The sequence below is a fragment of the Dipodomys merriami genome, unplaced genomic scaffold (genome assembly GCF_024711535.1).
Source record: "Dipodomys merriami isolate MVZ:Mamm:240054 unplaced genomic scaffold, mDipMer1.0.p SCAF_6, whole genome shotgun sequence".
Taxonomy (NCBI): domain Eukaryota; kingdom Metazoa; phylum Chordata; class Mammalia; order Rodentia; family Heteromyidae; genus Dipodomys; species Dipodomys merriami.
The window spans coordinates 65,751,433-65,765,031 of record NW_027206179.1 but is presented as its reverse complement, the minus strand read 5'-3'; the positions used below and the strand labels follow the sequence as shown (position 1 = coordinate 65,765,031).

The 13,599-nt window shown below is 42.0% G+C and overlaps 1 protein-coding gene across 1 annotated transcript in view; it reads right to left on the bottom strand.

The window, feature by feature from the left end:
* The window catches only part of Flt3 (fms related receptor tyrosine kinase 3), an 84,657-nt gene that overhangs the window by 50,916 nt on the left and 20,142 nt on the right, over nt 1-13,599 (bottom strand). The window contains exons 2-3 of the mRNA XM_070001973.1: nt 9,814-9,935; nt 3,782-3,984 (exon numbers count right to left, since the gene is read on the bottom strand). Coding sequence (XP_069858074.1) covers nt 3,782-3,984; nt 9,814-9,935 — 325 coding nt within the window. The remainder of the gene's footprint in view (nt 1-3,781; nt 3,985-9,813; nt 9,936-13,599) is intronic.

Here is a 13,599-nt window from a genome sequence, read left to right as displayed (position 1 = left end):
AAACTCTTATCTCCAATTAACTAGCAAAAAGCCAGAAGGAGAGGTGTGGCTGAGGTGGTAGAGAACTAGACTTGAGCAAAAAGCTCAGGAATCGTAATCAGACCCTGAGCTCAAAACCCAGTACCAACACACACATAAAAGAGAGAGAGGGAAAGAGAGGAAGAGGGAAAGGGAGATTGAGAGGAATAAGCAGAGGGAAAGGGGGAAGGAAAAGAGAAAGGAGGAATGCAAGAAAGCAAGGAAGCAAGAAAGAAAGCTCTATTCTAGCCCCATCAACTGACACTGTCTGAGCACTTTGGAGGGAAGCCCCTATCTGGAATTGGAAATGCACAGCCTTGGTACAGGCACATTGGCAGTGGCTTCAGGGACAAGGCCTTTCTTCTCAAATATACCCAGTCTCCTGACCTCCAGCTTCAGTTCCCCATTTGCAGACTAAGAAAGATATACTGAGATAATGAACATTCTGATGTTCCTACTCCCCTCTCTAAAGAACAATTCCAGCCAAGCAGTGGTGCCTCATGCCTGTAACTCTAGCTACTTGCAACACTGAGGTGGAAATCAAGGTTCAAGGACAACCAAAGAAGAAAAGTTCAAAGTTCATAATATTTCCCCACTACCACCACCCTTTTTATAATGCCAGGATTGGAACTTGAAACTTTGTATAGTTCTAGGCTTTGTTGCTCAAGGCTGGTGCCATACTACTTGAGCTATAGCTACACTTTTGACTTTTTGTTGATTAAGTGGAGATAAGAATTCCATTTCTGGGCTAGGGAAGTGGCTCAGTGGTAGAGTGCTTGCCTTGCATGCTTGAGGACCTGGGTTCGATTCCTCACCACCACATATGCAGAAGAAAAAAAAGCCAGAAATGGTGCTGTGGCTCCAAGTGGTAGAGTGCTAGGCCCAGAGTTCAGGCTCCACGACTGGACCACCCCCCCCCCCCCGGGCCCCACCAAAAAAAAAAAAAAAAAAGAATTCCATTTCTACCTAGGCTGGCTTGGAAACAAAATTCTAAATTCTCAGATCTCAAGCTTGAGCCTGGTTATAAGGGTGTGGTGGTACACCTGTCATTCCAAATATGTCTGGAAGCCTAATGGCCTAATAGATAGAAGTCCAGGCACATCCCAGGGAAGAAGCAAAACTCTCTCTCAAAAATAATCAATCAAGCTGGGTGCTGAGATCTGAGGATTGTAGTTCAAAGCCAGTCTAGGCAGCAAAGTCTGTGAAACTCTTCTTTCCAATAAACCACCAGAAAACCAGTAGAGCACTAGAAGTGAGCAAGTGGTGCTGTGGCTCAAGTGGTAGAGTGCTTGCCTTGAGCTGAAGAACTGAGGGACAGTGCCCAGGCCCAGAGTTCAAGCCCCATGACCAACAAATAAATAAATAAATAAATAATCAATCACCAAAAGAGCTAGAAGCATGGTTCAGTGATTGAGTACCTGTCTAGCAAGCATGAACCCCTGAGTTCAAATCCAAAATCTAAACAATTCTGACACAAGGCATTTTCCATGAAATAATCCCAAGAGGCCCAAGTGTTTAGTTACTCAGGAGGAGGCTGAGATCTGAGGATTGTGGCTCGAACCCAACATGAGCAGGAAAGTCCATGAGATTTTACCTATAATAAACTATCAAAAAGGAGCTGGGAAGATGGCTCAGTGGTAAAGCGCTTGCCTTCCATGCATGAGGCCCTGGGTTCGATTCCCCAGCACCACATAAGAAAAAAAGCCAGAAGTGGCGCTATAGCTCAAGTGGTAGAGCATTAGCCTTGAGCTGAAGAGCTGAGGGACAGTGCCGAGGCCCAGAGTTCAGGCCCCACGACCGGACCCAAAAATAAATAAATAAATAAATAAACTATCAAAAAGACAGAAGTAGAGCCAAAGCTCAGCCTTGAGCTGAAGAGCTGAGGGACAGCGCCCAGGCCCCAAGTTCAGGCCACAGTATTGGCACTTTCTCTCTCTCTCTCTCTCTCTCTCTCTCTCTCTCTCTCTCTCTCTCTCTCTCTCTCTCTCTCTCTCTCTCTCTCTCTCACACACACACACACACACACATACACACACACATACACATGAATTTGGCTAGGGGTATTTTCTTTTAAAAAAATCATTCACTAGTTTATTGAGTGATGGATTAAATTCACACTGACATTTATTTATTTAACTAGTTAGTTACTTTAAAAAAAAATTTTTTTTGCCAGCACTGGGGTTTGAACTCAAGGCCTGGGTGCTTTTTGGCTCAAGGTTGATGCTTGAGCCACATCTCCACTTGCTACTTTTTGCTGATTAATTTGGGATGAGTATTTCATGGATTTGTCTGTCCAGGTTGGTTTTGAACCATGATACTCAGATTTCTGCTTCCTGAGTAGCTAGTATTATAAGCATGAGCCATCAGCCTCTAGCATATATCTTTTTTTTGTTAACATATATTAGTCATTAAAGAGGGGGCGTATTATGACATTTCTCCACATGTAAACAATGCACCCTGATCAATTTTACCCTCTGCATCTCTCTTCCCAATCCCTCTCCCCCTTCTAAAAACCATTTTAACATATTTTATTTCCTACTTTCATATATGCAAATAAACTATTTTAACCGTATTCACTCTCTTTCACACTCTTCATTCGCCCTCCCTCCTAAAATTTCCAGGCCATTTCTTTAAGCCAATCTTCGTATTTTCCCTTTTTTTGCAGTATTGGGATATAACAAAGGGCTTTGCACATGCTAGTGCTCTGCCACAGAGCACTTCTACAGCCCCTAAACACAAACTCTTTCAACAGAGTGTTTTGGTTTAATCCCAAGATAAAAGGAACCATAAATCTGGGTGCCAGCAGTTCATGCCTATAGTTCTACCCATTTAGGAGGCTGAGATCAGAGGACCACACTTGGAAGCTAGCCTGGGCAGCAAAGTCCCTGAGACTCTTAACTCCAATGAACCACTAAAAAGCCAGAAGGAGATCAATGGCTCAAGTGGTAGAGTGATAGCCTTGCGTACAAAAGCTCAGAGACAGTACACAGGCCCTGAGTTCAAGCCCCAACACAGCAAATACACACATACACACACACACACACACACACACACACACACACACACACACACACACACACGCAACCATTAAAAAGCAGAAGTAATGCAGCCTCAAAAGAGGAAAGGAAAATGAATGTGCTTCAAGATTTAGAACTAAACCTCAGAATTAAATCCTCCATCCTGAAAATTGCTCAAAAGTTTCTTTGCCTTCAAAGGAACAAACACAGATTTCATGGCGGTCATGTCAACCACAGAGAGGTTCTCTAGCGCCTGGATTAGAGCGTGCTGCCACTCTAGGCCACTTAGTGACATTTGCTTCCTCACTCCTGGAAAGGCAATGCCTCCTCTGCAGCTATGGGGCACCAGAAGAATCTGTAAGAATTAAAAAGAAAGGCAGCTGGATGCTGGGTGGCTCACACCTATAAATCTAGTCACTCTAGAGGCTCAGGTCTAAGGATCACAATTCCATGCCAGCCTGGACTGAAAAGTCCATGAGATTCTTGTCTCCAATTAACCAGCAGAAAGCTAGACGTGGAGATATGGCTCATGTGGTAGAGTTGCTAATGTGGTACAGAAAAAAAGCTCAAAGGTAGTGCCCAGTCCCTGACTTCAAGCCCAGGACCAGCACCAAAAATAAATAAATTAAAAAATAAAAAGCATTCTAACAGACATGGACAGAAACTTGAAGAGGAATTCTAGATGCAACACATGATATACAAGAAAGCATGGCTCCTTTCATCCCTCCCTTGCTCTCCCCCCTTACCTGTTGTGTACATCGAAGTGTGGTTGGCAATCCAGGGAGCTGTGTTTAAAGAGCCAGAGACAGGAAATGTTCCCTGGAGTGGTGAGCCGCACTTGCAGCGTGATGGAGGCCGACACGTCCACCTCCACAGTGGCGGCTTCATACACCATCCCTGTGCGCTCAGGTCGCAACGTACACCCCAGATCTTCTGGGTGTTCTGGCACCTGCGTTGTAGATAGAACAACGTGAATTCACAACAACGCCGTCTCTGCTTAGCATGGAGCTTGTGTCAAATATATGTGTAGAAATATCACACAATCCAGCATGCTGTGACCCACTGAGAGCAGACTGAAAGTCATATTACTTACAATCCTCTGAAGGAATGAGAAACAAGTTTACCTTTCAAAGTAGTTGGTATCTTTTTAAGGAGCACATAATATTTCACCGGGATTTTATTTATTTCTCCCTGTAAACTCACATGCTTTAAGGATAAGATCAGTAATATAGTTGGTTTTTTTGTTTGTTTGTTTGGTTGGTTGGTGGTTTTTTGCCCTCTTTAGTTCCCAGAGGACCCAGCAGATGGTCTTGCCCTTCTCAGATATTAAGTGAAGTTATCAGGTAGAAAATAAGTGAACAAGAAAAACAGAAGGGGGCTGGGAATGTAGCTCAGCGGTAGAGTGCATGCCTTGCAAGCATGAGGCCCTGGGTTCGATTCCTCAGCACCACATAAACAGAAAAAGCCGGAAGTGGCGCTGTGGCTCAAGTGGTAGAGTGCTAGCCTTGAGCTGAAGAGCTGAGGGACAGTGCCCAGGCCCAGAGTTCAGACCCCATGACCGGCAAAACAAAAACAAAAACAAAAACAAAAAAACAGAAGTGTAGCTTACAACTAAGTCAGATCTAGCCTGCTTTTCTCCTGAGAAAGTGTATATGCAGGTGTAGACTATCTTCTGTGAGGGAGATAGGAGGAGGGTCCAGCAATAACAGAAGCTGCTGCCCCACCTTTACTCTACAAATCGCAATTATTTAAAGCAGGCAAGAGGTGTGGTAGTAGCAGTGACCCTATGAGGAAATCTGTCTAGAATTTTCTTTTTGTAAATTTCCCCTAATGCAGGTACTGATTTACCATTGCTGTGAGTTTATAATTATTTTAGTTTAATTAGTGTATACTTATTTCCTGGGGCTGACATAACAAAGTACCATAGGCTAATAATTTAGACAATAAAAATGTATTGTTTTGCAGTCCAGTGGGTTACAGTCCCTAGTTAGTGTGTGTGTGTGTGTGTGTGTGTGTGTGTGTGTGTTGTGTGTGTGTGTGTGCAGGTCCTGGAGCTTGAACACAGCTTGAGTGATGTCCCTGAGTTTTTGTGCTCAAGGCTAGCACTCTACCACTTGAAACTTAATTAAAGATAAGAGTCCCAAAGACTTTCCAGGTTGAGCTGGCTTTGAACTTTGACCCTTAGATCTTAGCCTCCTGAGTAGTTTCCTGGGTACAAGTGGCTCCCTCCTGTAATCTTAGCTACTCAATAGGCTGAGATCTGAGATTGAAGGCTCAAATTCAGCCTGGGCAGAAAAGTCCCTGAGACTCTCTCAATTAACTGACAAAATTCTAGACTTCATGTATGCATGGTTCAATTGGTAGAAACAAGCTGTGAGTAAAAAAAAAAAAAAAAAGCAAGAACACAAAATCTCAAGTTCAGGCTCAAACATCACCCATTTGACCCCACAATAAAAAGGTAAAGTAAATTAAATAAAGAATTCACAAACAAAAAATTTTATAGAGGTGTCCCTTTCCTGTTTTATGCTGCCATAGAGTGAACTCGTGTGTCTCTGAAACCCAAATATTGATAGCTTTTTTAAGCCCTGGGAGCTGTAACTGACATCTCTACTGTCACACTGCCACAAAAACAACTAAATTAAGCTGCAAAATAAATGTTTGTATTACCATGAGTGAAAGAGAAAAAAGGAAAGAGGAGGGCCCAGAGACACCTTGAGGAAGGCAAGAACATTTATTGTTCTGGCTGAGCACTGTTGGTTCATGTCTGTAATCCTAGCTACACAGAAAACTCCTATCTGAGGATCAAGGTTAGAAACCATCCTGCAGACAAGAAAGTCCATGAGACTCTTACTCTCCAATTAACCAGCAAAAAGCTGAAAGGTAAAATGTGGATCAAATGGTAGAGTGCCATCCTTGAGCAAAAAAAGCTAAGAGACAGTATCCATGCCCTGAGTTCAAGCCCCAGTACTGACACAAACAAAAAACTTTCATGGCCAAGAATATAGCTCAGTGATAAAATGGTAACCTTAGCATGTGCAAGGCCTTAAGTTAATATCCACCACACACACACACACACACACACACACACACACACACACACACACACACACACACACACACACAAAAAACAATTATCAAGATGTATGTAAGGGGTTAGTAGCGTGGCTTGGTTGGTATAGTGTCAGCCAATGAGTGAAAATGTCAGGTACCAAGTTTGAGTCCCAGTCTCAGAAATTTAAAAAAACAAAAGAAAGAAAGAAAGGAAAAGATGTATATGAAAAAGAAACACCAAACCAAAGGATTAAGAGACTCCACAGGGAGCGGTACTTTTTTATCTGCTTAACAGAGAACAATCCTGAGCAAAAATAATTTCCAGTATGATTAAACAAAAACAAAAAGAGAAAACAGTAAAATGGGAAGTCCCTCTGCCATGGGAAAGAAATGGAAGTATTAAAAGTTATTATCTGGCCAGAAGCTGATGGCTCATGCCTGTAATCCTAGCTACTGAGGAGACTGAGATCTGAGGATCACGGTTCAAAGCGTGGGCAGAAAAGTCCACGAGACTCTTATCTTCAATGAACCATCAAAAAACCAGAAGTGACACTGTGGCTTAAAATGCTAGAACCTTGAGCAAAAGAGCTCAGGGACAACTCGCAGGACCTGAGTTCAAGCACCATGACCAAAAAAAAAAAGTGATCTGGAGTTGGGCACCCATGACGCTGAATCTAATTCCTAGTACTGGCACAAACAAACAAATCAACACAAACAAAAGCACTGGATTCTAGGATTTCCAGAAAGATGGCTCAGCAGAGAACTACCACCTCTAGAACAAATCAAAGCCACTTAAAAAAAAAAAAAAAAAAAGCAAGGGCTGGGAAGGTGGCTCAGTGGTAGAGTGTTTGCCTTGCATGCATGAGCCCTGGGTTCCATCCCTCAGCACCACAGAAAAAGCTGGAAGTGGCACTATGGCTCAAGTGGTAGAATGTTAGCCTTGAGCCAAAGAACTGAGGGACAGTGCCCAGACTCAGAGTTCAGGCCCCATGACTGACCAAAAAAAAAACAAGTGAAACACTAATAATTTATTGCCCATTGAAGTGAGAGAAAACATTCCAAAGGAATAGATTCAACATTATTACATTAAAAGTGCACAATAAATATGGTTCGTCCTTGCACTAGTTTAAATTCATGTAATTATTTGTGGTTTAAGTGAATATGGCTTAGGAACTAGACTAGGGACATGGTTCAAGTGATAGGACATCTGCCTAACAAACATAAGGCCCTGAGTTCAAATCCCTGTAGTGACAAGAAAAAGAGAAAGTACCATTGGTCTTCATATAATTTTGAATACTCCAAAAGAATATAAAATATTAAAAATAATAATTTATTAATAGGAACCAAAACCAATCATCATTAATTTACTTTTAAAAAATTGAGACAGGATCTTACTAGATCAACCTACAAGATCAACTTATTAGATCAACTTACAAGATCAGCCTCAGCTGATCTTGAACTCACGATGTAGCCAGGTAGGCCACAAGCTCTGCATCTACATGCTTCTACCTTCTGGGATTATAGTGTCATATAGTGTCATATATATGTCATATAGTGTCATATAGTGGCATATATATATGCCACCATGTTAGGCCATTAATTTTTTTGAATAAGAGAACACAGAAATGTGAACAGCTATTTTCCTATATTTAAAAGACACGAAAGGCTTAACATATCCTACTGAGTAATATTAATATTTGTTTTAATGCAGTATCATAAAACACTTTATTAATAAGCTGATGTGATGTGATACCAAATCTATTTAAAAATTAAAACCTATTGTGCTTCTCCCATGGGGAAAATAATCATGTATTAAATTAAGAGTTTTACATCCATATAGAATATTATTACTGAAATCTATTTCACAATGTTTATATAATGAGAATATCTCTAATTCTTCTCCTTAGGGGAAGACTTTTGGAGGGATTTTGGCTAGGACATGATGTCATGCATTTTTTATATACCTTCATAAAAATACAAAATGACTGAATGCTTAATTGGGATTTCCCTGGAGTTGGCTAGTCTACTTTTACTGTTTATCACATAGAAATTGTTGGTATTGCTGGATGCTGGTGGTTCATGCCTGTAATTTTAGCTACTCAGGAAGCTGAGATCTGAGGATCATAATTCAAAGCTAGTCCAGGCAGAAAGGTTTGTAAGGTTCTTTTTTTTGGGGGTCCAGTCGTAGGGCCTGAACTCAGGGCCTGGGCGCTGTCCCTCAGCTTTTCAGCTCAAGTCTAGCACTCTACCACTTGAGCCACAGTGCCACTTCCCGCTTTTTTCTTTTTGCTTATGTGGTGCTGAGGAATCGAACCCAGGGCCTCAGGCATGCAAGGCAAGCACTCTACCACTGAGCCACCTTCCCAGCCCCCTGTAAGATTCTTATTTACAATTAACCCACAGGAAGCTGAAAGTGGCTGGACACCAGTAGCTGTAATCCTAGCTACTATGGAGTCTGAGATCTGTGGAAGCCAGCCTGGGCAGAAGAGTCCCCATGAGACAATCATCTCCAATTAACCACTCAAAAACCGGAAGTGGTACTGGGGCTCAAGTGGTAGAGCACTAGCCTTAAGCACAAAGAGGCTCAAGGACAGTGCCCAGGCCCTGAGTTCAAGCCCCACAACTGACAAAAAAAAAAAAAAAGCTAGAAGTAGATCTGCAGTTCATGAGTTAGAACATTAGCTTTGAGCAAAAAAAACTAAGGCACACCACTCAGGCCTTGAGTTCAAGACCAAATAATGGTACACATTATATATATATATATATATATATATATATATATATATGAGATTGGAACCAGAGCCAGAAAAGAGAGCAACTACGTATGAGTCCACGCGATGAGAAATCACTGGGCCTCACAGTCAAGATTGCAGCTCTTCTCAAGGTAGTATGACAGTCCTGTCTAAGAGGAGTTATGGCAGGGAAGCGGCTTTCAGATCTGTGACTGAGGGAGCTGATGAGGGCAAGCATTAGCGGAGTGACAGTGACATTAAGGAATGTGACTGAGTTTATGAGAGCGATGACAGGGAATTAGCAAGGCTTGGATGCTGAAGCAATGTGACATTGCTCAGGACCAGGCTGAGAACGACACAGCAGTGTCAACAGAAATCATTAAACACAAGAATAAAGCTCTTTTAGGGAAGAGAAGTGAAATAAATCAGTGGATTTTATATGCCAATGGAAAAGTCCATCTATCTCCGGGAGGTAGATGGAAGTAAGAGGCTCAGGCTTAGGAAAGAAACCCAGATTCTCTATAACAGGAAAGAGAGAAGGTCAGCACCTCAGACTGGGTATCAGCGTCCCTTCTGATCCTCACCCAAAGCAGGACAAGAGTACACACACACACACACACACACACACACACACACACACACACACACACACACACACACACACACACACACACACACACACACACACATAGTCCTGGATGCTAGATATCCAAACCAGGTCTACACACACACATACACACACCAGCCCTAGATATGGTGTTCTTTGTGCCCACAAGCATCTACTCTACCACTCAGGCTCCAGACATACTTAGGTCTTGGTGAAGTGCAGGGGGAAGCAGGTGGGAACACAGACGCTGAAGCTGCACCAGATATGAGTGTACAACACACCTATATACCTAAAGGGAAAAGCCCACTTAGCCATGGCAGGCTTCAACAGGCTTACAAAGTATGGTGCCTAAAGAAAAATAGAAAGCTAAATGTAATTATTGTCTTACCTTGGGATTCGATGATGGCTTCCCCACTGATGAATCATTGTTCTTATGATTGATTAAAACACACTTGATCACAGGTAGCTCTTGATGTGTAATAGTCTCAAATATCATGACCAAGAAGACAACTGGAAAGCAAAACAAAGACCATGATGTTGATACATGCACACCTCACGAAAGAAAATATGTATTTATCTATCTTACCACAAAACAAAACAAAATGTAATCAGGGAAAATGGGCCTCTGTGAAAGTCTGTAGGAAAGGAAACTGAATAAAAGCAAGTCTGCTTTCAATCAGATGTGGAGGTATTTAGAGCAGGCATCCAAATAGAACCTACAGCAACCTAGTTGTCTAATATGGCAGTTGTTAGCAACATGTGGCCATTTAGTTTTTGAAATAAGGTTAATGTGGTTAAGAAACTATTTGTATGCAGGTTCTTCTTTTTTCCCTCTTTCTCGTCTTCCTCCTCTTCCTCCTCTTCCTATTCCTCCTCTTCTTGTTTGTTTGCTTGGTTTTTGTGCCAGGGTTTTTTAACTCAGGGTCTGACTTTCTCTCTTAGTTCCCCCTCCTCCTCTTCGTTTTCCTCCTCCCCCTCTTCCTCCTCTCCCCCCCCCCTCCTCCTCCTTCAGTTTCTCCTTCTTATTGTGTTACCAGGGTTTGAACTCAGGGCCTTTCACTCACTTAATTTGCTTGGCTGGTGCTCTACCACTTGAGTCATGCCTCCAGACCAGCTTTTTGCTGGTTATTTTGGAGACAGAATCTCCACAGACTTTTCTGCTGAGGCAGGTGGAAAACTGAAATACAATTCTCTGATCTCAACCTCTTGAACAGCTAAGATTACATGTGTAAGCCAAAGGTACTAGCTTGCTTTATTTTTCTTTACAGATACTAGTAGAATCTTTTCTTTATAATCAGTACACTAAAATTTTCAAAATTATATCCCTTGAGAGTCTATTTTCATTCACTATGCTGGGGACACAGCAGACCATTTCAATATGAGTTTCTAACATACCCCTCTTCGATTCTTTCTTGCCTCTTCACTGGCTGTTCTCAGATTGTCGTATTTGGCTATTTTCTGCAAACCACTGAAGATTCTAGACAGGGTGCTCACACACAAGAAAGAACCAAGCCCAGAACTAGTAGCTCATGCCTCTAAGTCAACTACTCAGGAGGCTTAGACCTGAGGATCTAAGAAAAGTCCATGAGATTTTTATGTCCAATGAATGGGTGAAGAGCTGGAAGTGGAGCTATAGCTCAAATGGTAGAGACACACACTCTTGATCTAAAAAGCTGACCAAGAGTTGGAGACCCTCAGTTCAAGACCCAGGACTGGCATAAGAGGAGGCCAGTGGGGAAGGAGAGAGAGATAGACTCTGTGTGTGTGTGTGTGTGTGTGTGTGTGTGTGAGAGAGAGAGAGGGGGGGGGGGAGAAAAGAGAGAGAGAAACTTTCGTGCCCATGGTAAGCTCTCTCTATGCACATGGTATGTCCTGCCACCACACCACGTTTTTGTTAAAGAAGCTGATCATTAGGCTTTTTCTTACTGGCTGGTCAGATGTCCCAGAGAAGCCATGTCCCTCTGTGCCTACTGCCAGTGTTCTGCGGGTTAGTTCTGCCAGACATACAGTGGTGTGCTCTCTGTCTCTCTGTTTCTCTCCCTCTTTCTTTTTCTTTTTGTGGTGCTGGGGACCAAACCCCAGTCCTTGTTCTACCACTGAGCTACATCCCAGCCTAAAGTTACCAAATTTGGTTATTTTCTTCTCTGTTCTCTCCATTTTTATACATTTATGTACGCCTTATGTTATTTTCAGAGCTTTAATGGCAAATATTTCAGTGTGTATTTTGATATTTGGATATTCAAATACATTGTGAAATGAAAACCACAATTAAGCTAAATAACTTATCCATCAGTTCATATACTTCTTTTTTTAATAAGTTTTTTATTGTGAAAAAACTGTACAGGGGGTTAAAAATTACATGAGCAAGGTAATGAGTACATTTCTTATCAAGCATTGTTGCCTCCTTTGTTTTTCCCCTACCCTCTCCTCCCTCCCATCTCCACATCATATACTTCTTATATTTTTGTAATGAGAAAAATTAGGAAACGTCTCTATAATTTTTTGTGTGCTGGTACTAGGGCTTGAACTAAGGATCTTAGCTTTCTTGCCCAAACTACTTCCAGTTTTTTGATGGTCAACTGGAAATAGACTTTCTTGTCAGCCCCTTCCGGCCTTTTTATGGTTAAATGGGGATAAGAGTTTCATGAACTTTCCTATTGGGGCTGGCTTCAAACCATGATCCTGTCCTAAGATCTCAGCCTCTAAAGTAGCTAAGATTACAGGCATGAGCATTAGGCATCTGACTTTTTATTATTATTATTATTATTATTATTATTATTATTATTATTATTATTATTATTTTGTCTGTCATAGGGCCTGAACTCAAAGCCCAAGCGCAGTCCCTGAGCTCCTTTGCCTGAGCTCCTTTGCATTCTACCACTTTGAGCCACATGCCCCTTCCAGTTTTTGGTGGTTGTTTTTGTTTTGTTGTTTTGTTTTGTTTTTGTTTTTGTTGGTTGTGGGGCTTGAACTCTAGGCCTGGGCACTGTCCCTGAGCTCTTCAGCTCAAGTCGAGCACTCTACCACTTGAACCACAAATGCCACTTCCTGTTTTTTGGTGGTTAATTGGAGATTAGAGTCTCACAGACAATCCTGCCTGCCTAGATTTGAACCCTGATCCTCAGATCTCAGCTTCCTGTGTAGCTAGAATTACAGGCGTAAGCCACCAGTGCCTGGCTCCATGAGACTCTTTTTTTTTTTTTTTTAAATTGTGAAAATACTGTACAGAGGGGTTACAATTACATGGGCAAGACAATGAGTACATTTCTTTTTTTGGGTGGGGGGAGGTCTGGTTGTGTGGCCTGAATTCTGGGCCTGGGCGCAGTCCCTCAGCTCTTCAGCTCAAGGCTAGCGCTCTACCACTTGAGCCACAGCACCACTTCTGGCTTTTTTGTTTTTGCTTATGTGGTGCTGAGGAATCGAACCCAGGGCCTCATGCATGCAAGGCAAGCACTCTACCACTGAGCCACCTTCCGAGCCCAATGAGTACATTTCTTATCAAGCATTGTAGCCTCCTCCTTTGTTTCCCCTTCCCATCCCATCCTACCCCTGTCCCCCCACCCAACCCTCCTCCCCCCCACCAAAGTTGTAAAGTTCGTTTTTGACATATGACTTGTATGTCTCATTGTTGCAATGAGTCCACCTATATCCCTAGTTAAATGATTTGTTTTTTCCCTTCCCCTCCACAAATTATAACAACATCAAATCCATGAAACTCTTTAACTAGGAAGAAGCCAAAAGTAGACAGCACAAATGCAATAAACAAAGCTAGCCTTGAGCAAAAATGCCTGAAAACAGCATCTAGGCCCTGAGTTCAATCCCCAGGACCAGCACAAATGCAATAAACAAAAAAATTAACAACAACAACAACAACAAAATCTATGTTTATCTAGAGGTCAATTCCACATTGTCTTTATTACTACTGCAGTAAGGCCTCCAACTTTGTTCTTCTTTTCAAAGTCACCTTAGATCTTAGGGGTCTCTTGCATTTCCACATGAATTTCAAAATCAGCTTGTCCATCTCTGCAAAAAAGATCAGCAGGGATTTTCAAAGAGATTTCACTGAATCACTAGATCACTTTGGGCCAAACTGACATTTTTTTACATTGTTGAGTCTTCTGATCCATAAGTAGGGCATCTCCTAATGGTCAGGTTTTCTTTCAGTCTTTTTAGT